This window comes from Ambystoma mexicanum, chromosome 1q (genome assembly GCF_040938575.1).
Source record: "Ambystoma mexicanum isolate Mex_15411 chromosome 1q, UKY_AmexF1_1, whole genome shotgun sequence".
In the NCBI taxonomy this organism is placed as follows: domain Eukaryota; kingdom Metazoa; phylum Chordata; class Amphibia; order Caudata; family Ambystomatidae; genus Ambystoma; species Ambystoma mexicanum.
In genome coordinates, this window is record NC_090922.1 from 266,536,001 (window position 1) to 266,561,440 (window position 25,440).

The 25,440-nt window shown below is 45.3% G+C and overlaps 1 protein-coding gene across 1 annotated transcript in view; it reads left to right on the plus strand.

Moving 5' to 3' along the window:
- Positions 1–25,440, plus strand: part of HSD17B2 (hydroxysteroid 17-beta dehydrogenase 2) — a 609,784-nt gene that overhangs the window by 153,329 nt on the left and 431,015 nt on the right. Inside the window, exon 2 of the mRNA XM_069638513.1 lies at positions 23,528–23,740. Coding sequence (XP_069494614.1) covers positions 23,528–23,740 — 213 coding nt within the window. The remainder of the gene's footprint in view (positions 1–23,527; positions 23,741–25,440) is intronic.

Sequence of the window (25,440 nt, forward strand, 5' to 3'; positions counted from 1 at the left end):
AGGCACGTTGGATTCCTAGTGCCTTACAAAGATGTTTCCAAAATCTCGAGATATACTGAGGCCCACGGTCTGAAATAATCTTAGAGGGAAGTCCATGCAATCGAAAAATGTGGGTCAGAAAGATGCCAGCTATCTCTGGCGCAGAAGGCAATTTCACCAACGGAGTAAAGTGGGCCATATGAGAGAAGAGGTCTATGGTGACCATTATGGCAGTGTATCCCCTGGAGGGAGGCAGGTCTCCTATAAAGTCTGTGGCTATGGTTTCCCAGGGCCGGGATGGTGGGTCTGGCTGGAGGAGCAATGCTGCTGGTTTTCTGCTGTTGGTCTTGTTTTGATTACAGGTAGTACATGCCTGGATATATGTTTGACGTCCTTGATCATTTTTGGCCACCAGAAGTTCCTCTGAATAGAGAGAAGGGTGCACCTGACTCTGCGGTGTCCGGAATGGAAGGTGTCATGACATAGGTGTATTATTCAATACCTCAATGGCTATGTTGGAACAACTAGTTGTAAGCCTCGAAAAAGGTACCCGTCCCTGGTGTTTTGGGCCCATGGGTTGTTTTCCTGGAATTCCTTCCAGAGGTCTGAGGTTGCAGTCTCAGTCTTAATTGTGTCCAAGAGGCTATTAGCTTGGGCAATGAATACAGTGTTAGGGAACATCCTGGGAAGAGCGTGTGTTTCTTCTGGTGGACAATCTGGACGTCTGGATAGAGCATCTGCTATACCATTTGAAGTTCCTGGAATATGCTGGATATGGAATTGATATTGAGCAAAGAAGAAGGCCCATCGTGCCTGTCAGCTGTTTCGGCATTCCATGGACTGACGGACCTGTAGGTTTCTATGGTCTGTTCGTACCAACACAGGGTGAGTGGCACCCAGGAGGAGATGGCGCCATTCCTTGAAGGCTTGGTGAATGGCAAGTAGTTCTTTCTCCAGGACTGAATAATGAGTCTCACAGGGAAGCAAGGTCCGGGACAGATAAGCTATGGCATGTTACTGGCAATCATCGGCTTCCTGTTTTAGAACCGCCCCAATAGCATATTCCAAAGCATCTGTTTCCACTAGGAAGGGTCTTTAGTATCCGGTTGGATCAAAATGGGTCCCTGTGTGAACTTCTCCTTCAGAGTTTGGAAGGCAGCTTCTTGTAATGAGGTCCACTGAAAGAAGGCGTTTTTCTTGAGTAAGGACACAATTGGTTGAACGATAGAGGAGAATGAGGGTATGAACTTTCTGCAGAAATTTGCAAGACCCAGGAAGGATTGAATCTGTTTTATTGGGCACGAGACTGGCCAGGAAGTGATGGCTTCAAACCTGGCTGGATCCGTTGCCACCCCTTGGGGGTTCAAGATGAAACACAGGGAATGTACTGTGGAGACATGAAATATGCACTTTTCTGGTTTGGCTAACAATCGATGCTCCCTTAGTCTCTGTAAAACCGATGAGACATGTTCTTGATGCAGGGCTGGATTGTTTGAATACACCAGTATGTCATCCAAATACACAATGACTAAAAGAAACAGCATGTCAGAAAAAACCCTATCCATAAAGTGCTGGAAGATGGCAGGGCCATTGGCGAGGCCGGAAGGGCATAACCAAGTATTCAAAATGTCCAAAGGGTGTTCCAAAGGCAGTTTTCCATTCATCGCCTTCTCTTATTCGGACTAGATGAGAGGCTCCTCATAGGTCTAATTTTGTGAATATCACAGCACCCTGAAGTGCCTCCAGTATGTCTGATATAAGTGGCAAGGGTTACCTGTCTTTCCGGGTACATTGATTCAGCCCTCTGTAGTCGAGACAGGGTCATAGTTCCTTAGTGTCTTTTTTGGGCACAAAGAACAAGGAAGCTGCTGCTGGGGACATAGCTGGACGGATGGTTCCGTTAGCAAGGTTGGTGTCCAAGTAGTCTCGTAGGGCCCTCTTTTCCGGCTCAGATACAATGAACATCCTGCCAAAGGGAATGATTGCGTTCTCTTCAATATCCATGGCACAGTCTTCAGGTCTATGAGGAGGCAAAGATTGTACTATTGCCAATGAAAAGATGTCTGGGAACTGATGATAGGCTTCTGGTACCTGGTTGATGTTGGATATGGTAAGGGGGTGGTTAGATCTTCCGTTTTCCATGGATTCAGCTGGCCGTGCTTTTTGAGAGAGGCAATGTGACAAACAGAAATCAGATCCTATAAACAATGATCCGGCAGCCCAGTTGATGTAGGGGTTATGTTTTAGTAGCCATGGCATGCCCAGGACCACTGGGTAGTGAGCTGTCTTTATAATATCGAATCATAGACTTTCCTGATGGTTGTGGATTGAGAGCAGGATTTCCATGGTTTGTTGGGTAATAGGTCTAGAGGATAGAGGGGAGCGCATCGATTCCTTTGACTGCCTGTATGATATCCTTGGGTTCTCTTGGGAATTTGTGCTTAAGGGCCCACTCATCGTCAATAAACATACCCATAGCTGCACAATCCACCAATGCCAGGACTGAATGTGATTCTCCAGTGGTGAGAGTCAGGGTTACCTGAAGAACCACCAAAGTACATCTCGAAGAAGGATCCAGGGAATGAGGGGCGGAGCGGTTTTTGGCCTCCCAAACCTGGGCTCTGTTCAGGATTGGGAGCTGGCGTTTCCCGAACACCTAGGTGGAGCTATAGGGCAATTCCTCACTAAGTGCTTGTCTGAGGCACAATACATGCATAGGCCGCTGTCAAATCTGTGATTTCTTTCTTGAGAGGTTAAGGGGCCTCTCATAGCACCCAATTGCATTGGTTCTGGCTCGGCAGAAGGGGGATCCCTGGAAACAGGAGCGAATGGTGGTGGTTTTGGAGGAGAGCTTCGTGATTTCTTTCTTTCAGCCATTCTCTCCTGTATTCGGAAATCAATCTGTAGAGATAAATCCAAAAGAGCCTGGAAGGATCCTGGGCGGGCTAACCTGGCTAGCTCATCCTTTACCTCTGCATTCAAGTCGCAACGGAACGTTTGGAGACCAGTCAGCTTCTTTGGCGAGCTGCTTAAATCAGATGACATAAGACAGCATGTCCTGGGTACCTTGTTGGAACTCCAGCAACCTCTCTTGAGCGGAATATACCTAGTCTGGGCCGTCAAACATGTCCTTGAAGGCTGAAATGAAGCCATCGTAATTGTCCAATAATACATCCTCTGTGGACACCGGAGGAGTAGCCCAGGCTAGGGCATTTCCGGTGAGATGGGGACATGGCAAAACCCACCTTAGTCCTGGGAGTAGAGAAATAATATGGTTTGAATGTGAAATGCGACAGGCAAGAATCCAGGAAGGAGTGGTGTGTCTTAGGGGTGCCATCATATTTGTCCACAATGCCACCCACTGAGGCACTTTCCTGATAGGCTGAGTCCCGGGATAAAACCAGTTGTTTAAGGGCTGCATTTTCCACCTTAAGGTTCTGGACCTCTGTGGATAATTCCTGCATTCCTCGTAAAAGATCTTGTAAAGTAGGATCCATCTCGGGCGTTATGTTATGTAGTTGGCGTCTCAAACTTTCAATACCTGTACTTGGGCTCACCTGTACAGGCTTGGAATGTCTCTTCTTTGTGGGTTCAGGCTTCCTGTGTTTCTTAGAAGTGGAAGTCTCGTAGAGGTAAGGACGGGTTTCCTCCGATGCCACTTTGTCGAGTAGTCAGTTGGGGGCTACAGCCCCGGCTGGAGTAGTAACTCGGGAAGTAGTAATCCCAAGGATGACTCCGAGTGACTTTAGTTCAACAAATCCAGGGAGAAAACAGGATCCTCAGGAAGGCTAGGAGCGGTCTGAAGGCAACCACGGTAAGTTCAATGGATCCGTAAACCCAGGGAGGAGTGAGAGCGGTCCGCAGGCAACCACAGCAAGTTTGAAGGATCCGGAAGCCCAGGATGGAGTAGAAGCGGTCCGAAGGCAACCGCGACAGGACTGCAAGGAATCGGCGGAGGTCGAACACTCCAAGAAGGGTGGAGAGAAGGAAGGAACCGCAGGACAACGGTTCCGAGGGTAAGCGAACAGGAGCACAGGGTGTTGCAGCGTCCGTAGAACTCAGAAACCATGGAGCGTTGAGACATGCCGTACCGCATGGGCAGGACGCTTATCAAGCTAATGAGGAAGTCCCAGGGGCTAGACCGCAGATCTGACATGGAGTCCGCCATGTTGGAGGGCTTGGAAGGCCACCGTGGTACGGTGCCAGAGAGACCAAGAAGACCAGAGGGGACAGTACCAGGGTTTCATGACAAGTGCCGTGACAACTATCACTGATGTTAGGGGTCTATATGGGTCCCCATGTTTCAATACAGGTATGGTTGGTGGAGGCTGTTGCCCTCGCTGTTGTAATGCATGAGCCACTGCTGCCACTCGTGAACTGGGTTCTACTGGATGGGGCAGTGGAGGACGCTTCATGTCCTGCACCTTACATTTTCTCTTTGGTACTTCTACTGTTCTCCCAACCTCTTCCCCTGTCTGCATTTTGCCTACAAAACTTGCACACAGCCTAACTCTTTACCTCTTTGTCTGCCTCTCCCTCTCCCAAAAGGCAGCTAGAAAAAGAAAACACATTTTTTCTTTCTCTTACAAGGCGAAGACTGAATATGGTCTTTAGAAATAGTTTTCTATGGTTTGAAAAATATGAAGCTTATTCAAGTCTATTGTTCGTAAAAGCTCCAATCCAATTTCAAATCTAGTGATCTAATGGCTTAAAGTGGATTCAGACGATGTGTTCTGTGTACCAATGCAATCAGACATTTAATCGATCAATTCCACTCAAGTTTCATCGCTTGGAGGCTTGACTAGCTCCTGGCAAGTCCATTCATTGTTTTCATTGGTTAAACCAGCAGTAGATTAGAGCACTTTAAGGCTAAACCATTCCTTATGAAATGCAGCATGTAGGTGGGAAAAATATCAATGTGCTAGGCAGGGTAAACAAGCTCTGAAAGGCAACATTCCACAACTGAAGCCCCAATGTAACCAATAATCCTGCCTTCTAGAACATGTTAGAGCCTATGCATGCGAAAACCATTACTCTCCCTTTCCAGGAAGATGTTCTGCTTCTAATCTGTTGCAGGCCTCCCTCTTTAACTTTAATGGGTGTTCCAGTTTGGGGTAGAGGAAGAGTAATGGTGCATTGCTTTTTTGGTTATAAACATATGCGTTATTGTTCAGCCAGAGATCACTGTGCTGCCCGCTCCTTTTACAAAAAACATAAGTGGAAGAAATGTGATTGCACCACATGCGTGGAAAAATGTCAATTCCCCACAAAAGCCCGCAAAAAAGAGAGCACAGATTCATAGCTTTATGTTTCACTGTAGAAAGGGGACACAGGTGTAGCCAGGCTGCAGTCACATTACTGGTGCCAGACTGCACAAAGAGAAAAATTAAACTCGCGTGGTACTAGACTGTCCAAGAAGCATGGAACATAAACATGAACTTAAAACCATCACTCAACAAATCTCTTCCCAATGTAGACATTTCAACCTGCAGCAAACGTGTGAAACCAAACCCTCAATGTACACACAGAATGGAAAAAAAGTCCTTTAAGCTGGCGAGGGATTTGCTGAATGTTGCTTTAAACATCTCCATTGGCCTTACAAAGAGGCAGCTGCTGTAAGAGAGCTCTGAACAGGATGCACTAAGTAAGTGTGACCTAAGAGCTGGCTGACTGACCACACAGCCCCTCTCCTGTATGTATCTTCATTAGCTTTTCGCTGCCAGTGAGAAGAGCTTCCTCTTGCCAGACCTAAAAATGAAGGGCACGGGGAAGACTCCTTGAGAGAAAATAATAGATACGAAGAGCTTCAGAGTAAGGAGTGTGGAGGAGCCTTTGTTGGTAATTGATGACCGTGATATTATCTTGTTGCAGGAAATCCGATCACTAGTCACTTTTAATAGAGAAGGATACATGAAAGTGTGTGGACCAGCTCAGCACAGTTCTCAAACTAAACCAAATGCAGGCAGTCTATGCATGCTGATTTTCTTTTTTTTTTTTTTTAAATCTGCGTCGAAACAAACACATTTAAAGAAATCAACATGCATAAACACACTACTTTTTTAAATACTGATTTTATGCAAATGAGTACCGTTAACGTGTGTGATGGTTATTTGTTATGCCTACTGAAATGTTATAATGCACCTCGGAAAAACATCAACCTTGATTTCATGGAAAAGTTTCAGTATTATTTTCACAAAGCTATTACACATAACATCAAGTCAAAAAATGTATTTATTTCGGAGGGCGATTTTAATTTAATGTTAGGTAATGCACATGTATAGCCCTGTTTGATAGAAAAGATTTACTAAACATCCCTAAAATCTGCATAACTGATTCGCGTATGGACAACACTGGTCTAAACCCTTATAAGATATTACATGAGCAGAATCGAAGATCTGATAATGGTAGGGTCACCGGTAAAGGTCTGGGCCAAATAACCTACAAGGGACCCAGAAGAATTCCATAATGGATGGATTAATTCTGCCTGGTCATTAATTACAGATTTCAAGGTGGCAATGTGTGATTTAAGTGACCATAGTCCTTTGAGCTTATCACTAAGCACCTGATTCACAGAGTGTTTTCCAATGGGATTGCACCATTATAAAATGCTTCTGTGAATGAGGCCAGTAAATGCCCATCCATACCAGGACATTTCATGACCAGACAATTTTGGTGAGCGATACCTCTGGCAATAGAGTGAGATTAAGATCAAATAAAAGTAGGTGTCTGCTTTTATGCCACACCGTGGCAAGAAACACAGGAGCCGTTATGGGGAGATACCATCTTTATTCCCCGCCGCAGTGAACTGCCTGCCGCGCTGGCTTTCGAATGCGCATGCGCACACTTCCCTGAATCCCATTGCGTGTTGGAGCTTCCTGGCTCCATTAACCGTGTCCTCTCTGGGACGCAACAGTAGGGTTGCCGACATTTGTAACTAGATACATTGGCTGTTTGCAATACACTTTCTACAACCCAACTGATTAAAAATCACAGCTTCAACTGCCTCTTGGTTTGATAGGGAATGTAAGAAGACCAGAGCTGTATTATTTGATGCCTTAAAATCTGCAAAGATAGCAAGCAAAGTGATGCCTTTGCTTAAGAAGGAATCTAAGGACTCAATTAAGCAGCATAAAAGGGATCACCAAGATCAAGTGTGGGATGACCCGACTGATGCAGTGAGAGAGACTCAAACTCCAGCACATTTTGGGAAATGGTGGTAAAAGGCCCTACTTACAAACGGGCCCATAAGAATGACAGATTTTTGCTCATTTTTGTAGGGCTCCATATAAAGGGCCCAATGTATGGTATACATGCATTTCGCATTTTATTTTTAGGGTGGGGGGGTGTTTGTGCGGTTTGGGGAAAGATTATTTAAGTAAGTGAAGGTTTGGGGGGGCACAGCCCCCATAAATAAAAAATAAAACAAAATAAAAATGTTGCCGATGAAAGGGTCGGCGATGAAAAGTCCCACGATGAAAAAGTGGTTGACGAAATAACGTAGAACCATACTACCTAGACGGGAAACATCTGTCCTTTGGCAAGCGCAGTGCTTTTAAGTAATCCTCCTTGTTTTAATTACATGGACGTACGAGCGCTATCATGTCCTTTAAGCTGGTCAAGCGTGTGGAGTTCCTTCCGTCAGATTTTTTCTATGCCGGTTTGAGATATGGGCTGTATTGCTTCTGAGAAACACCATGCTAATCAAAGGCAAGTTTCTGGCGATTTAGCAGCAAGCAATTATTCGTCCATTTCTAAGAAAGGAGATAAAGATAGTGTAAGCTGTTATAGGCCAATTTCCTTATTAGAAAATTAATTTAAGCTATTTGTTAAAATTGTTCTTGATCTGCTTTAATCTTGGGTCGACAGTAATAATGTTGTCTCGTCCATCAAGCTCTGTTTTAGAGCAGATTTAGGCAAGAGTTGCAGGTTCTCAATATATAGGTAACTGTAGGACATTCATTGCCAATCAAGAAATTACCTATCCACTGACTTTATAGATCTTTCAGTGTCTTTTGACTCTGGCCTAGACTCCATTCCTTGGGTATTCCTACAGACGTGCTAGACAACATATAATCAGAATATTGGCAAATTGGCAAGTTCAGATATAGCAGGGGTAGTAAGGTGACCTCTTCATTCCCGATAAAGAGAGGAGCTGTGGTTGTGTGCTGACTCCGCTCTGGCTTAATTTCTTTACAAACTTCCTCCAACTATATTTTTGCAAAGCAGGGAACACCAGTTCCTTGTGGTGCTGATTTTAGAATACCTGCGTTATCTTATTCAGATGACAGCGTCCTCATTGCAAGGACACCAAATTCTCTGCAAAAAATGTTAGATGTGTTTGCATTCTTTCTGAATGATTTCGGAGTATCTATCAATGCTACCGATTCTGCCACAATATCATTTGGTATTAAAAAGAAATTACGGGGTAGATGTTTTACTGTAGGGAAGTTACATATTGCAACCGTCAACCATTTAAACTATTCTCGCTTATGGACAGACAATCAATTCGTATGGGCCAACCGTTGGCATTGGCAGAATGTTTACCGTTGCTACTAATTTTAAGGCCCGACCCTTTACATACATAATAGTAAGGGCATATAGGCTATAACGGCGCAGCAAAGCTTCGTTAGTTAAAATATATGTTTGCTGATGCTTATTAGAACTCCCCAATTTGGCCCCAACATTCGAAACACATTCAGAGATTAGTGTAGATAGAAGCTGAAGTCCCCCTGGCTCCAATCTTTATTTCTGAATGATATTCCTAACAAGGAGGCATGCTTATCAAACCTGCTGGTGAGAAATTTACAATACATCACCCACTCCTCAAACATCCCATGGCTAAACTATGTACTAGTCTCTCTAGAAAAAGGAGTGGTAACAGGCCAGTTACTGACCTTAAAGGCTTGCAGGTGGAACCCTGGAGGTAAATCTTGCCACTCAATGCCAAATAATTGACAGAATTGGTGGAATTACAGCAGCAGTAATTCTGCAGCGGTAATTCTGCAAAAAAGCCCCATTGGGTCCAATAGACCCACAATAAATGGGTTATTACACCACTACCACCACTATTAATCAAGCAGACATACCACCTGACCAAGTGGCGGTGACAGTAATTTATTTTCCACGGATTTAGCATGGAATTACCACCTAACTTGTAATGAGGCTCTTTGTCTGGGAGTTGGATGATGATCTCTTCTGTAAAGTCTAATTGCTTCAGAGAAGAGCACCAGGGACAGTTGTCAGTGGGAGCTATTGTATGGCGTTCTCATTACAGGTCACTGTGAACGTTCTGAAAAGATTTGGTGCTGCAGTGATTCACTGCAGTGGATCGATTGGACAGTCACCTTGCAGAGTACACAGGTGCCAACCGCCAGTTCTGAGGTTGCTTACAACAATGAATCAGATTATTTCCCTTAGTGACCCACCTTAGTGCCCCTTGTTCCTTTGAACAGAGCCTAGTTTACAATATATCACTACTTTAGTGTTTTGTAGTAGATGTCATGAGGCATTATCATGAGCGGAGCTTTGAGCTGAGGTTTGAGCAGTCTGCGGCAGTCTTTCTACCATCTCGTTTGAGGGAGGACCCACTTATACTCAGCAGACACCGCAGAGCGGTGGGCGGAGCTTTGAGCTGAGGTTTGAGCAGTCTGAGGCAGTCTTTCTACCATCTCGTTTGTGGGAGGACCCACTTATACTCAGCAGACACCGCAGAGCGGTGAGCGGAGCTTTGAGCTGAGGTTTGAGCAGTCTGCGGCAGTCTTTCTACCATCTCATTTGTGGGAGGACCCACTTATACTCAGCAGACACCGTGGAGCGGTGAGTGGAGCTTTGAGCTGAGGTTTGAGCAGTCTGCGGCAGTCTTTCTACCATCTCGTTTGTGGGAGGACCCACTTATACTCAGCAGACACCGCAGAGCGGTGAGCGGAGCTTTGAGCTGAGGTTTGAGCAGTCTGCGGCAGTCCGCGGCTGCTCCCGGATGAAGCCCGCCATCGGAGCCTCGATCAGGGCGCCTACCCTTCCCCAAACACCGTCGGAATCACCATCACCATCGGAATCGCTGTCACCGTCGGAATCAGCCTTGGAAGTGCGAAGGCTTAGAAGTAACTACAAGGCTCCTGAAGTTCATCTTCAGAAGCCTCCAACCAAAAAAGTAAAGGAGACAAAGACTAGTGTAATCACACCCTTTACCGCAACCAATTCTGCAACCAAATCGTCAAAAACGCGGTTTGATTTTGAAAACCCGTTTGACATTTCTCAGCGCTCACCTTTTCTGTCCCCGACAAATCTACATGCGGGGCATGCGGAGACTAGGATCTCCTCAAACCACTTTAATTTCCAAGCTACCAACAAATCTGCATTCGCACCGCCATCGCTAACCAAGGACCAGACTATGCCTCCCAACTTGCCCGTCTCACCTGTGCTGCGGATCGATGAGCTGGAGGAATGCCTCTCCCCCACGGGTGCTTCTGCGCCTCGTTCGCCGGGACGGCATACTGCGGTGGCGATCCTCTCCTCCTCCCCCTGCTCTGCGATTTCCATACAGCCTCACCGCCGTACCCCTGGGTCGGCGAGAGGAGCAGCAGCCGCGACTGTCGGAGGACGGCCGGCCCCTGTCCAAGTGCTGTCCGAGCCAGCTGAGGCCCGAGGAGACACTCCTTTGACAGGTGGACTCTCGCAGGTCGGAGGACTGGTTCCGACCCATGAACTAGCTGAGGGGTGTGGTGGGCGTGTTTCGCAGGGGAAGGAAGATCTCCCCCCCCTGACCAAACCCAACCCCTCACACCAGCTACAAGCAGCAGAGGACAAGAAAGCAAGCTCTCCGGATCACCACAAAGGCGAGTCTGCCGTGAACGCAATAAACGTGACCCCAGCAATCACGTTGGTACTGGCACAAATCCACGCAGCAATGAGCCCCACCACGGACTTACCACAACAGAACAACGATGGTTGGCAGACCGTAAACGAAACAACGCACTCCAACCTACAAATAGGGAAGTCTCAAATCTTTGAGTTAGACCGCGCAGGAAACACTGAAACAAATGTTCCAAGTCTGCAATCCCCCATAGATCATTCCTCTGTTACCACAAACAACCCTTTTGCACCCTCTTCTAAACAACAATATGCGGGAAAAGACCTATTTGACTCTACAGTATCAGAGCTCTCTATATTACAGAATACCCAAACACAGAAAAACCAAAAGTAAAAAAAAACGACTCCTCTGGATAAAGCCCTCAAACCTTCATGCCAAAAATCATTGAAGGAATCTAGGTCTTGCTTACAAAACTCTCAAACGTCAAAATACAAAAAAAAAGGTGCAACAAAAAAACTCCTCCCGCATCCGCTTCTATCAGTCGCTCTTAAAGACTTTTTCAAAAAACAATGTAAAAGAGAGTTGGACCAGGACCAAGAACTATCGGACGCGGAAATTCTGGAGGCTATCCAAGACCTACCTACCCCCAGTGCCCAAAGCAAGGAAAGTGACTGAAAATGCAAAAAAGACCCCCGGCTACCAATTTATGGCAAATCTACACCGGAAAGAAGCGCTAACCCCAATAGCGCCTCACCCCCTATGGACGACTAAAATCCGCCCACGGCAAACCCGCCTGGTGAGACTATGGAAAATCAGTCCCCAGTTAAAATCACCGCACCAGGGCTGTCTAAAACAAACCCAAAACAAACAGAAACGCAAATACAAGCTGAGATCATCAATAAACCCATTTCACCCACAGAACAAGAAATAAACGGGCGCGCACAACCACGAGCCACTGAGTGCACACCAAAAGAAAACTCACCTACCAAAACAAAGTCGGCACTGCCATCACTCCCTAGACAGTATAGCGTTCCTGGCCACCCACCGAAGAGTCAACAGGAATCTGCCCAACCTTCAATCCAACCAAAAAACCTGAACAGATCGATCCAGACAGATGAAAGCTATGTATTTACATCACCACCATCGCCATGTACAATAAGAGATCGATCACCACCTAAAAATAGGAGGTTAAGTGAAATATCTACACCAAGCGCCAAGGAATCACTTTCAAAAAAACCTGACCTAACAACTATTATGTCGGCTATAACAATAGCATTAGCACCCTTTGGGAAACTCTATGAGAACATCAGTGACTCCCTAAAAGATCATATCACAATTACAGCAATGATGCATACCAAGCTGATCTTTGTCGAAGGCTTCATTACAGCCCTGGAACAAAGGAACAAGACAGACAGAGACACTTGGGACCAGAAACTTGCTTCACTCGATGAACAACTAAACTCCTTAAAATCTACTACTCTAGCAAAAACAACTATGGCTGACAAAGAAACCCGGTCAATGCCACCATCTACACCTATAGAATTGGCTCCGGTGTTCTTAAAAACAACTGACAAACATTCTCGCCCGCCGACTAAAGGACCGAAACCTATGCCACCAAGTGACACTTCTCCAAAATCGGTGGCCGCCACGAGAAACCATCCTGTGCTGAAACTCGCTATAGGCACCCAAGAAGATTCTTCCAACTCGGAAACAGTGTCAGCGCTTGATCTAGTGCTGGCTTCAAGGAAAACCACTAAAAAAAGAAAACAACAAAAAACGACGGATGAAAACCAAGATTTTAGATACCAGAGCGAAAATAACGACAACGCAGAGCCACACGATACCCCCTCTCCCAGGACCACGGAGGACTTCTTGATTCGAAGCTCCATGATTGACCTAACACAGCACTGGGACACAATCAAAAGCTCAGAACCACAAGTTGAAAATGCTACCAATTCCAAAATTGAAGCACCAAAGGTCCCTCCCAGTTCTAAGAACGTCAAAACCAAGGAACTATCCCTAAATCATAAAACTGAGAATAAGGATAGAACAACGACATCGCAGCTCTCGGGAAGTATTCAACCACATCTGAAAGAGATACCAGGTCGCCTGGCAACTCCTCCCGAGCAGATCGACTCTAGGCAACGAAAATCGTCGCCAACAAACCAGAAAGAGACTCTCTTAAGACCAAAAGTTACTACAACAAGAGCTACCCGCCTATTCAAAATAGAAGAACAGTGCTTAAGATTTTAAAACAAGTACCCACGCTAAAGGCCTTAAATTCAAATGATTTCACCTTAATCGAGCCGTACCACAGGTCCAAGCAAGCAAAAGCGTATCTTCATATCAGGAGCTCGGCACTTCGTGAAATTCCTCAGGGCGTCTACAAAGAGTGAGAACAGTTGGGCTTTATACTCAACGAGATCCCAATTCAGAACACAACTAGCAACCACGAAGAAAACCGTAAGACCTCAGACATCAAAAAATATAGATTCAAATCACGAACGGAGGACTTATATGGATCTTCGAGAAGGAGGAAAACTTCATCTCAATCGAGAGAAACCATCCAAAACTACACCAGATCAGCCTGGGAACGAACAAACGTACCAGATAAACCAAAAAATGGTCCTTCCAGAAATGGGAGAACCCCAACAAGAAGAGAGCATAGAAATCACAACGACAAAGGGAAACACCAAACTCCCCGACACCCCTCGAGAGTTCGATATCAAGACCATCGATCCTCCCCGGAATACGCTGTTGAAAGCAGAAAAAAAACATTAGACCTGCCCACTACTACCTCAGACGTGGTGCCAAAAAAGGGCAGCTGGTCATTGATACGGGATGCCCTAACACCGGGTATCAAAAGATAGCAGCAAACAGGGGGTGCCAGTCCACCGACCCCCCCGTCGCGTCCAAAACGAGAAGCACAGGAAAAACCTCTTCTCTCCATCGCCTCATGGAACAACAGAGGCCATATGCACCTAACTGAACTTGACAGCTACAACCTGGGAGTACACGACATCCTCTGCCTCCAGGAAACCTGGCTGTTGGACAAACCGGCACTGGATGGTTACAACATAGAGATCTCTCCGGCCTACAAAGGCCCACTGGGTCGCCCGTCATCCGGCCTATTAACAGCTACCCGCATAGGCTCAGGCATCCATATCATCAAGAAAATAGAAGCAACCTATGGATTCTTGGCTGTCCTTGCCACATGGACGGACGAAACCGCAGTGGAAAGAAAACCTTCTCGAGAACCCCTCGCTATCATCAATGCCTATTGGAACCCTCAAAAAACAACACCAGAAAATTTCTGCGATGAAGCCGCCAACATCATTGATGAAATCAGAATTAAACATCAAACCCCAAACATTCTTATATGTGGGGACCTAAATGCAAACTGTGTAGCCCAAGCCGTGCCAAAGGCAAAAGCTTCTCCCTACACTCTGGCGGAGTCAAGGGGAAAACTATGGCTAGCATTAATGACCTCCAGGAACCTCCACAACGCAGCCAACGTTATGAGCGACCAAATGCTGATATCTACGTGGGAACGTGATAGCTCATCAGCCACCCTCGATTACTTTTTTGTCTCTGAAAAGGTCTACCAGCGCATAACCTCTTTCAAAATAATTAGAACAAAGGCTAGCGAACACAACTTACTGAACCTCAAATGTAACACCAGTGTGCGCGACCATCTATTCTACAAACCATCGATCAGGACAAATTCCCAGCTACATTCCTCTGCTCCTTCCTTTCAAAAAACCACAGAAGCTCACCAATGATCTATGGTCTAACCATAACCATGTGTATAATGCTACCCTGGTAACCAAACGCAGATCCTTAAGGAAACTAAAGAAAGAAGCAGCGGCGTCGAACACAGCAACCCTGTGGGAATCTTACCATACTGAGAGGAGAAAATACCAACAATGGCTGAGAAAGGTAAGATGTGACATCTACCAATCAGATGCAGAGAGTATGCTCAAGGCTTTAGCCACCAAAAAATCTCGGGACTTCTGGTCTATGGTCAACCAAACAAACTGCCATCCCAAAACCCAAATGATTAACTCTGTCACCGAAGAAAACTGGGTCAAACACTTCTCAGAACTCTTTGACTCACCTCTAACGTCTATCGACCCTCCAACGAGACCGCTAGAGGGAAAATGGGTGGACCTCTCAGATGAAGACGAGATAAAAAAAGTCATCAAAAGGCTGAAACTATCAAGAGCCCCTGGACCGGACGGGTTAGCAAACTCTGATTTAAAAGAATACCCCGACGACTGGTCAGCGGTATTGAGTCTGATCTTTAAAGACTGCAAAAACCGAAGGACACTACCTGATTCCTGGACTCAGGCAGTTATCGTCCCCATTTTCAAGAAGGGAATCAGAGAGGACCCCTCCAACTATCGACCTATAGCCCTGCTGGATGTCATAGGTAAGTTCTTCGCCACAATACTCCTGAGCTACTTTCAGAAATGGGCACGTCTTTCTCCCTCTACTGACCCACTACAAACTGGATTCCAGAAAAATGCTAGCACTGCAGCCAATATAATGATCTTGAGTATCATTAAAGACAAAGTCTTGTCGGGCGCACCAAGAGTTTTCCTCGCATTCGTCGACCTATCTCAGGCGTTCGACAGAGTTAACAGGCCTAAACTATGGAATAAACTAAAGACATGGAACTGCCCTGATGAAATCCTGGCTCCCATAATTGCCCTCCACTCGAACACCAGCGTGTCTGTCCGTCTGAACAACCAAGGTCTACTATCTAATCATATACCTTCCCACCGTGGAGTGAAACAGGGCTGCCCGCTGGCGCCCGCTCTTTTCATATCGTTCCTAGGTGACTTTAAAGATTCTCAAGATACGATCAGGTCATTTCCTCCCAAAGTCGGCAACGTAAGGGTCAATCGACTTCTATATGCCGACGACCTGATAATCCTCGACCATACACAGGTCGGACTCCAGCGCCAACTGGACAACCTCGCACAGTACACCAAGGACAATAATTTGGAGATAAACAAATCAAAAACTAAAATCTTGATCATGCAGAAAAAGAGAAATAGGAAGAAAGAGAGCCTGTAGTGGTTCCTCTTCAAGCCAAAAATTGAAGTCGTCTCGGCGTTTAAATATCTTGGGGTCGAAATTGACAGCTCTAAGAACGCATCTAGTATGCAACAATCTTTATCGACAAAGACTAAACACCTAACAGCCCAGCTCAGAGCAGTTGATAGGAAATATGGCAAATTTAGCCTGTTACCTGCAATCCAGTTCTATAAGGCAAAAGTAATTCCGTCCCTGGTATACGGCATGGATGCAACCCCTTCAATCCCGTCCACTCTCTGGCCTAAATTGGAAGGCTTTATCTGGCGAACAGTACTTGGTCTTCCAAAATCCACATTGTCTGCTGCAATAAGGCGAGAACTTGGCCTGCTCTCCTTGACTGCAATAGTGGCCCAAAGTACAATGCAACTATTTAGAAAGATTCGACACCCGGAGAGCCTCCAAATATACCGCATGATTAACGAAGAAATCAAGAAAGGAAACAACAAGATGCTAAAACACTGGGATGAAATTCAACAACAAACATTGCAGGAGATCGCGTGTTCAGAAGAAGATCTACTCCAAAATCCTTTAAGAATCAAATCAAAAATGGAATGGCTAGATTGGATAAACACAAACGAAAAAGCAGTATCAAACAAACTGCTAAGCCATCTGCCACCTGCTCCTAACAAGCTTAGAGAACCTATGGAGTACTGCACAAAATACCCTAGTAAATTGTTAATGAAAACTCTACTAAAAGCTTGTCTCAACCTACTACCCACCCAGGAAATTTTAGCTATCAGAGCAGCATCTAAGGACAAAACTTGTCGACTCTGCAAAAATTCAGAAACAATAGAAACTACAAGACATCTACTGATGGCCTGCCCGGCGATTGCACAAGAAAGGGACGCCTTCTTTGGCCCTCTACGCATAAACTCTTTCGTAGACGATGAAGATACGTGGTGGAACCGTCTAATCACAGGAGCTCGTACTAGATGGTTAATTCCGACGGCTAAACTTCTAATCATCGCCATGGAAAAGACCAACCTCCATTGATGCCAACGCGAATTTGTATCCATTAGCTAGAAGGTGTCCCAGATCTCCCCGCACAGTCTAGACGACCAAAGAGTCCATCTACCTCTTAATGACGAAAAAAAACGCTTTGTAAAAATCTAAAAAGATTATACACAAATAAAAAATAAATAAATAAAAAAAAAATTATCATGAGATTTTGCTTGATGCCTTCTTAATGGAAGTATAGTGGGTACTTCTACTGACGGAAGGCTTTGATGGGTGCCCCCTGGGATGTGACTCTTTCAAAACTACATTGAGGGGCAGGATGGCTTTGATTGACATGACATAGAATAGGAGCTGCTGGGTAAAACAAGGCAGCTGTGGATGAATTGAGAGCAAGGAACATTGAACAGAAAGGAGACCGACAGAAAGAGTAGCAGGAGCAGATTGATAAGGGGGAGGGGATGAAAAAGAGAATGATGCATAGCAAACAGCAGCCACACGGGCAGGGGCATGAAATAATGACAATTACCAAAAACGTCAGTCCATGGCAGGAGCTGATTAGGAGAAAGAACTCTAGATGCGGAAGGGCAGCAGAAAAGCAATTCTAATAGTTTTTATATTTTCTTGCATCCTCATTGGTGTCTCTGGGGGATGATACCACAGACCATATAGGGAGACAGCTGCAAGCATGCACACAATATACTTCTAATACCTTTACTGAATAATTGACTGGCCTCTTACCTGTCTCCTTCCTTGTTTACCTGGGTCCAAGTTCACCCCGGGGAGCCCCGCTGTGACACGGGAAAGGGAAAAAAAAAAAGAAAAAGGGCAGGATTTTCCCAAAATACCCTAATGGAAAAAGACACTTGGTTGAAGTAACTGGCACACCAAAAGAAAGGCAGACAAAGGAATGTTGAAGTGTGGTTCTTTTAGTCGTTATATGCTTTTCTCTTCCTGTACATCAGCAGGGTTTTTTGAGAGTTTTGTAAAAAAGGGGACTCACAAGACACTATGTACACATACTTTAACCTAAGCAGCTGCGTATTTAAACCTTAAAAACAAAACATTTAAACAAGTCCTTTTAAATCTTAAAACAATGTAAAAACATCCTTTAAAATATATACAAAGCCCATGCAGTGCATTGTACAAACACTATATAAAAACCCTTAATTGGGAGACATCCTGGCCAGGGCTGTCTCAAAGTCCTTGCTGCTGCTCTTTCCCGATGTTCTTCTGCCTTGAGCTTTCTTGTGATAGTTCCATGGCAGGCAGACAGCAGAAGGCAACAGCAGCAGCAAAGTGTGGGGGCCCCAAATTCTTTTCTCTGGCTGGGCTGCATATGCTAGTAGCAGCTCAGAAAGCAGATGCAGCAGGGGATGACCCACAACTGTCTCAGAACTGGTTCCAATAGCGATGGCCGTGTCCTGGCCACCTGGATGACAGCTCTAGTAAGCGAGACACCTTCAGGTTTCTCACATACCCTTCCCCTATGCGAGGTGGATATGCCTATACTCTGTCCAGGTTCCCCGTTGTTAAGACCTGAAGAGAATAGGGATGAGAGATGTCCAGGAACTCCCGCATATTCGACTGAATGGTTTGATCAATGTAGGTAGAGGTGGAGTGATTGGACCGGTCTCTCTAGAATAACCTATGAATTGGGTTTCAAGGGCTGTTTTGGGTTTCATAGACGCAACGCGTTCCCAGTCCCATATTGGAAAGTTTTGGGAGTAGTAGTTTGCCTGCCAGGATCTCTGGGGTAGAAAATCTCCAAAGGGATGTGGAGATTCTTGTAAGAGAGTAGAGAAGAAGGGGGAAGTCCTGCCCCAGAATAACTTCTTCAATGAGCCCGGGAATTATGGGTGATATTTCACAGGATTCTTCCCGGATTTCAATATGTACTGGTATTTTGGGGTATACTTCATTGTCTCCATGTACACATGTCACTTTAACTAGGGCCGCATTATCTAGGGCTTTAGATTTAACTAAATTGGCCTGCATAGCGGCTTGCTTACTATCTGAGTCGATCAAGGCCCTTACTTGCCTCCCATTCACCCGAGCATTTTCATATGTGAAATCGGTGGGAGTTTGACATAAACAGATGCTAAAGGTCTCTAGCTCTTCCTTGGGTCCTTCCCAATCCTCGCCCTACAAACAGCCTATTTCCATAGGTTCGTCCTTTATGTTCTTTGGACAGTACCTAGCTAAATGTCCTGTTTCTATACAGGAAAAACAGACCAGAGGAGGTGGTCTGCTTCCTTTTAATTCCTCCCTTTTGCTTTCCTCCTTGGCCTTCGGATCAGTTTTCCTAATTTTTACTATCTCTCATGGCGTCCCTTCCTTGATCCTATGCGACCACCCTTGTTTATCTATTCCCTGAGGTCGAGGTTCAGGTTGATGGACGGGTTTATGATCTTTCCATTCATCCCATTGATTGGACAACTGGAAGTGTTTAGCTGCATCCAAGTGTTTTTTTGCAGTCTCAATGGCCATGGCTAGGGTAGGTCGTTTTAACTGAAGAAGGGACTTTTGCAAAAAATGGGGTAAGGAATTAGTAAATTGTTATAGGGTAATCCTCTCCGTCAGTTCCTCTAGGAATTTGTTATTAGTCCATGGGGCCACCGTATTTTTGAAACGTTCACCCAGCTCTAAAGGAGTTTCTCCCGGGTTTAACCTAATGGCTCGTAATTTCTGCCAATATAAATTGCAGATCTGCCCCACGGCTCTCTGTGCAAGGTAAAGTAGTTTTATAGAAGTTTGTAGTTCGCCTTTCAACAAGGGACCCAAATAGCATATTTTAAGGATCTCTTCCCATCCCAGTTTTTTGCCCAGGTGTTTGAAGTTTAGGAAACAATTTTCTAAATCTTCCCCTTCAAGATATGGTTGAAGTACGCCCTGCGGTAGTAAGGGTCTCGTTTGCAATTCTATTAATCTATTTACATTTTCCTGGAGTCTATTTTTCGGCCTGTATCTGATGGGCCACCAGTTGGGCGATGTCATTGGCTAGGTCGGCCATTTCTTCCGGGGGTGTAAGGGTTCCTTCTGTGGTGTCCGAATCATAAAAGAAACAACTCTCGAGTCCCTCAGATAAGGTTTCAAAATCCTCAGAGTCTTTTGATTCTGAGTCTGTCCAAGGAGTGGACTTTGGTAAAACAATCTTTAACCCTGATGGTCCCGCGACAAATGATGACTGGCTACCAAAAAAAAAAGGGCTCAGAGGGAGGGGGATTCAGAGCACTAGGTCTGATAAAAGAAAAGACAGGCCGAACTTTTAGGATTATTCGGTCCCAAGGTTGTATGTTGTAATGGGAGAGCGGAAGGGTGTCTAGCAACACTACCAGGTTACCAGGTGGGACAAGCAGTTGAGAGGACAACACCTCTTTCAGTGTGGACACGCGGTCAGAGTCTAGGAGATCAACTATTTTATTTTCCCCTTCTGGTGGTACCACAATTATTAGCATGGGTCTCAATTTCTATCAGTTGAAACACATCACACGTTTGACACCATGTGTAAGGAACTCATGGTGGCAACAGTAAAGACAGACACAAGCAATCACAGTTCAAGGGTGTTTATTAAACTGTATAAATGGGTGAGAAAAACACCTAATCTAAACCTAAATCTAAGATGGGAGGAAGCTACAAACGTCAAATAATAATAAGGCAGTACTAGTGGGGTCTTGTCAAAATAAAAGGGCCTGTACTAAAAAAAAAAAAAAAAAACTATTGCCAATCCTTACCCCTATTTTACAAAATAGTGTGGGATAATGTTCACAAGAAAAGAAAGAAGTGCTCACCAAGTGATAAGTCTGGATGGTATGATTGGGGTCTCCCTTTCCCACGTTTTTAGCAGGACTCTTGAGCACAGCACACTCCTGGGCCTAGCCAACATGAGGTTACAGTTCCCTTCAATGATGCCAGGACCTTCTGGGACCAGGTCTCTTTGTGCAAAGTCTCTTGCCTTCGAAGGCCTGCTGAACCATAAACAATAAACAAACAAAATTTCCTTTGGTAATGTTTCATGTTGGGCGATTGCTCTTCACCCCTTAGATCCCTCTCAACCAGGCTCTGATCCTGGTAATCTTTCACTTTGGGTCATTGCTCTTCTCCCCTTGGATCCCCCTCAGCCGCGCTCTGATCCTTTTTTCAATGTTATCCTCCCTCAGTAGGGTTCACTACGGCCTTTCACTCAAAACGTAACATTCAAAAGTCTCAATGTCCTTTTATACAGCTATTCACTGTGGACATCCCTCAGCCGGGTTCACACTTGTCGCCACAATGTTCACAGGTATATCATGTTTACCCTAAATTCACAGGCATCGCTCCATCGGGTTCACATTTGTCAATTTCACAGTTAACTCTCTTTTCTTCAATGTGTCAAAGACTTTCGAGTGTACGAGGTGTTTTGCTCAATCTTCGTAGGACCACTTTGACACTTCACGCAAGCCTCTCCTAAGGCCACTTGGTTCTCATAGTTTCAATAAAGCAGCACAACACAAAAAGGCTCCAGTCAGAGTACTTGGAATGAGCGCCCCCGCGGCACTGGTCCACTCTGCTTCTGGACCTTTTACTGCAGTTTCTTTAAAGTTCAATTATACAAGCTCTTTATTCAACAATGTTGCCGCCTGCAACCTTGGGCTCAGCACATTTCTGTTTATTATCAGTCTTCTCTGACACACCAGCTGTGCTGAACTGTTGGAGCTTCTTGTCTCGGGAGTCAAGGACGGCACCACAGCAGCAAGTGCTTCTCCCTGCTTTGGCTATCAGCGTGGGAAGGCCCTGTATGCCGTTGAAACCTGTCACACCACACGCCAGCTGGACTTCACAGCCTTATGATTCCTCTTTCGGAGGCCTTGCGGGTCGGAGTTGAAAAGGGAAAGGGCAATTTCCTCCTTGTTGTCCCTCCAGGTCTCACCGCCTTTCTCCTCCGTTTGGACTGCCGGTCTGGTATAGCAGTTTCCTTGTGTGTTCGGCCTTGCTCAAAGTGTGCTCTCGTGCTCTGCCTTTGTAGTTATTATCAATTGGCTGACTCTGCCTGACACTTGTGTTGGGACATGTTAGGTAAATGGCTGTGGTGATAGTCCATTGTCTTTCACAGTATAAGAAAGTGTTTGTGTTGGAAAAGGGGAGGGTAGAACCTTGGAATATCCTACATGGGTAGGATGGGGAAAACATGTTATAGGGAAGGGGGTACCATGTCTCACCTGTCGATGTCCCACTTCCACTCCCTGAGGCCCACCCATTCAGGTGATCCTCCTGCATTGGTCCACCACCACGAACTGGATCCAATAGCGATGGCCATCTGGATGACAGATCCCCGGGCACTAGTAAGTGAGACACCTTCAGGTTTCTTACAGCTCCCCAAAACCCCCCAAGAGAAAAGTTGCAGGTTAAAAAAATACTCTCAATCTGGGGTCTCTTTCAATAGGTATTTGGCAATTTTCAGTCACTCAGTCTGACGGTTTAAGTAGACTTGCATATCTTGTCCTGGTTCCTAGTTCCTTCAGGTTGAGGTACTCTTCTTGTCCTGGTTACTCTTGCTCTCACAAGACACTTCCTCTTGCATTTCAGCACATTAGGACTAGGTGGCAGAAAGAGGGAGGTTCATGGCCGAGGTTCATGGCCGAGGCTTTCCACCAAGGTCTGGGCTTAGGCTACTCTCTATGCTGGGTTCAATATTGTACCTTTTCCTCTGGCTTGTGGGACCTGGCTCTGTTCCCCAACATCCCACCTTTCTCTGCCCCATTGACAAGAAGGGATGATCTTCTACCAAAAGGGGTCTACTCCTCTTCTCCCTGTACTTCCCTCGTATCAGCTCTACCATCTCCTTGACACTCAACCACCTTCTTGTTCCTACTCACCCTTACTTCCCTTCTCTAGTGTGCCTGCTTCTCTTCTGGGTCTGCTTCTGTCCCGCCTGGTTCATGTCTCTCTATTTATCCTCTTATTTTTTCCAACCGTCACTCCTCTCTCTCCTTCTCACATTCTGTTCTTCTCCACTCCCTGATTTTTCTCTTCCTCCTGTTCTTTCTCCATCTTTTGACTTTCCTCCATCTTGGTTGTCACATCCTTTTCACTCCCCCCCTGCTTCTTGCTCTCACCTTTGTCTCTATGTTCCAGAATTCCTCACTCACAACCTCCATGTTAGTTATCAACTCTCCTCTTGTTTTTCCCCTTAACCTCTCTCCAGTCTCCTTCTCTCCGCTCCATCTTCACTTCCTCCATCTTCTTCCCCCTGCATGCTCCTGAACTACATCTCCACTTCCCATACCTTTCTGACAACCATCTGCCTTATTTAGTGGTTTGACCTGTCCTTCTGGGATGATTGAGGGGTGCTATCCCTCACCAACTGGAATGGCTACCTAACCCTTACTCAAAGAGTGAAGCAGGGAATTTTGTCACATTCAACTTCATTGGTGACCCTTAGTGGGAACTGAGCCCTGTTTCTTCACTGAATGGGAACTAAATAGACAGGTCTAAACCCCAGCAAAGATGTGGGAAGGATGTTGAAACAATATTGCATTTCCAGTCATGGGACATAGACAAAAACTATGACAGTTTGTGCCGAGCTGGAGATGAAGCATGTTCTATTACTGTCGGCAATATTTGGGGCAGCATTATTGGGTGTGTGTTAAGACTATGTAAGCTGTCTGTATTCATTGGTGTCTTCTCTCCTTCATCCCTTAGGGTGCGACTCTGGTTTTGGTCATGCATTGGCTAAGTACCTTGATGATCTAGGATTCCGAGTGTTTGCTGGGGTTCTCAATAAAAAAGGAGCTGGTGCAGAAGAATTAAGAAGTGCCTGTTCCCCAAGACTTTCCCTCCTTCAGTTGGATATAACCAACTCCGAACAAACCAACAAAGCATATACTGAGGTTCAGTCATCTTTGCAAAATTCAGGTAGAGTCGCATGTCTGCCATTTCAAGAGTAGGATGTGAGTCCATTTTAATGTTTATACTAATTTCATGCAAATGCTATATATTAAGCAAGAATGTTTCATTTCTGTGTTTTAAGGGTCTGAGGTATGCATTTGTCAACATGGTGCTAGGTTTTATACGTTATATACCCTTTGTTCTCTGGCATTGGCCAAGTGAGTGACCAGGTTGCTTCTAAGGTCCACCGGTTTGCAGTTGTTTAAGTTTGTTTTTGCAAAGTCCTCTGTCACTGCACTGCCACGGGTGACCCCTAAGTTGTGACCACAGACCAAGGACTGCACTGTCTGACATGAGCTATTTGGAGCAGTCTCACTGTCTAGTGTTGATGCTCTTAGAAATTAGACTCTAAGGAGCAATTTCCTGAAAAGGAGTAATTTGGCAGCAGACAACGACTCCCTGCCGCCAAATTTGTCATTTTTGCACTGCGGGGTGAAAATATAAATAGCAAAAGGTGGCATACAAGCGTGTACGCTGCCTTTGCCCTTCACATTTGCACTCTGCAGTGCAAACTGAGTAAATGCTGCTATGCCAGGCAGCGTTTACTTTTCATTCTGAGCCCTGCTTGCCATTGCCATTGTGAGCGTTGCTTACATTGCTACAATTACAATTAAACCCTGCCCGACATGCTTGCTTGTCAGGGAGGACTTAAATGCAATTGCACATGCCCATGGCAGGGTGCATGAACAATGGAACCCTGTGGGGCCCGCCTGATTTATGCTGGTGCATAAAGCAGGCCAAACTCATAGGGATCGCAAGCATTTGTGGCAGCATGAACATCCAGCCAGTGCAGATGCTGAAACATTTATATGGTGGAGAGGAAGGGAGCGGCAGAGATGCAAGTTGTGTCCCGCCCCTCCTTTCTGCCATGCAAATCCTAGAAAATTAGCAGGGGCTTGAATGCAAAGCATTCAAGCCTTACTAAGGCTTTAACGCCTTTCATTCACGTTACGGCTCTATTGAACATGAGTTTAGCTCCTAGTTTTTCACATGGAGGCTTTATATATTTGTTAAAAAGGGCTGGGGAAATACAAGCACCCTGAGGCACTCCATAGTTAATGGCAGCTGGGTCAGAACATGCTGTGCGACAGCATATTCTGGAACTTCTTTCAGTTAGGAATGAGTTTATCCATTAATTGGTAATGGTTTCTGCAGTTTCCTGTATTGGCTAATGTTTTTAGCAGGCGTGAATGATCCAGCAGATCAAATGCTGCAGAGGGGTCTAAGAGAATCAACAGCCCAGTCTTGCCTTCATCTAGTCTCTCTAACATTTGGGTCTGCAAGTCGAGCAGGGTGCTTTCTGTTCCATGGTTACTTCGAAACCCAGATTGTTTAGGATGAAAGGCTGATGATGTTTCAAAGTGTGACTGTAATTGTAGTGTTGCTGCTTTATCCAACATTTTTAGTAAAAAAGGGGTGTTGGTAATTAATTGGCCTTAGGTTTGCTGGATCTTTTATACTAATTCCAGGTTTCTTAACAATGGGGGTTACTGCTACTTCCTTGATGGTTGTAGGCACATTTCTATGTGAAAAGGAGGCATTGATGAACCTGATAAGGAAAGGGGCGAAGATGTCAGTGTTCTTTAGTATAATTTTTGCAGGGAGAAGATCATGGTGATGGAGTTGTATGAAAAACCTGAAGACGCATTCTTTTCTTTTTGGTCAGT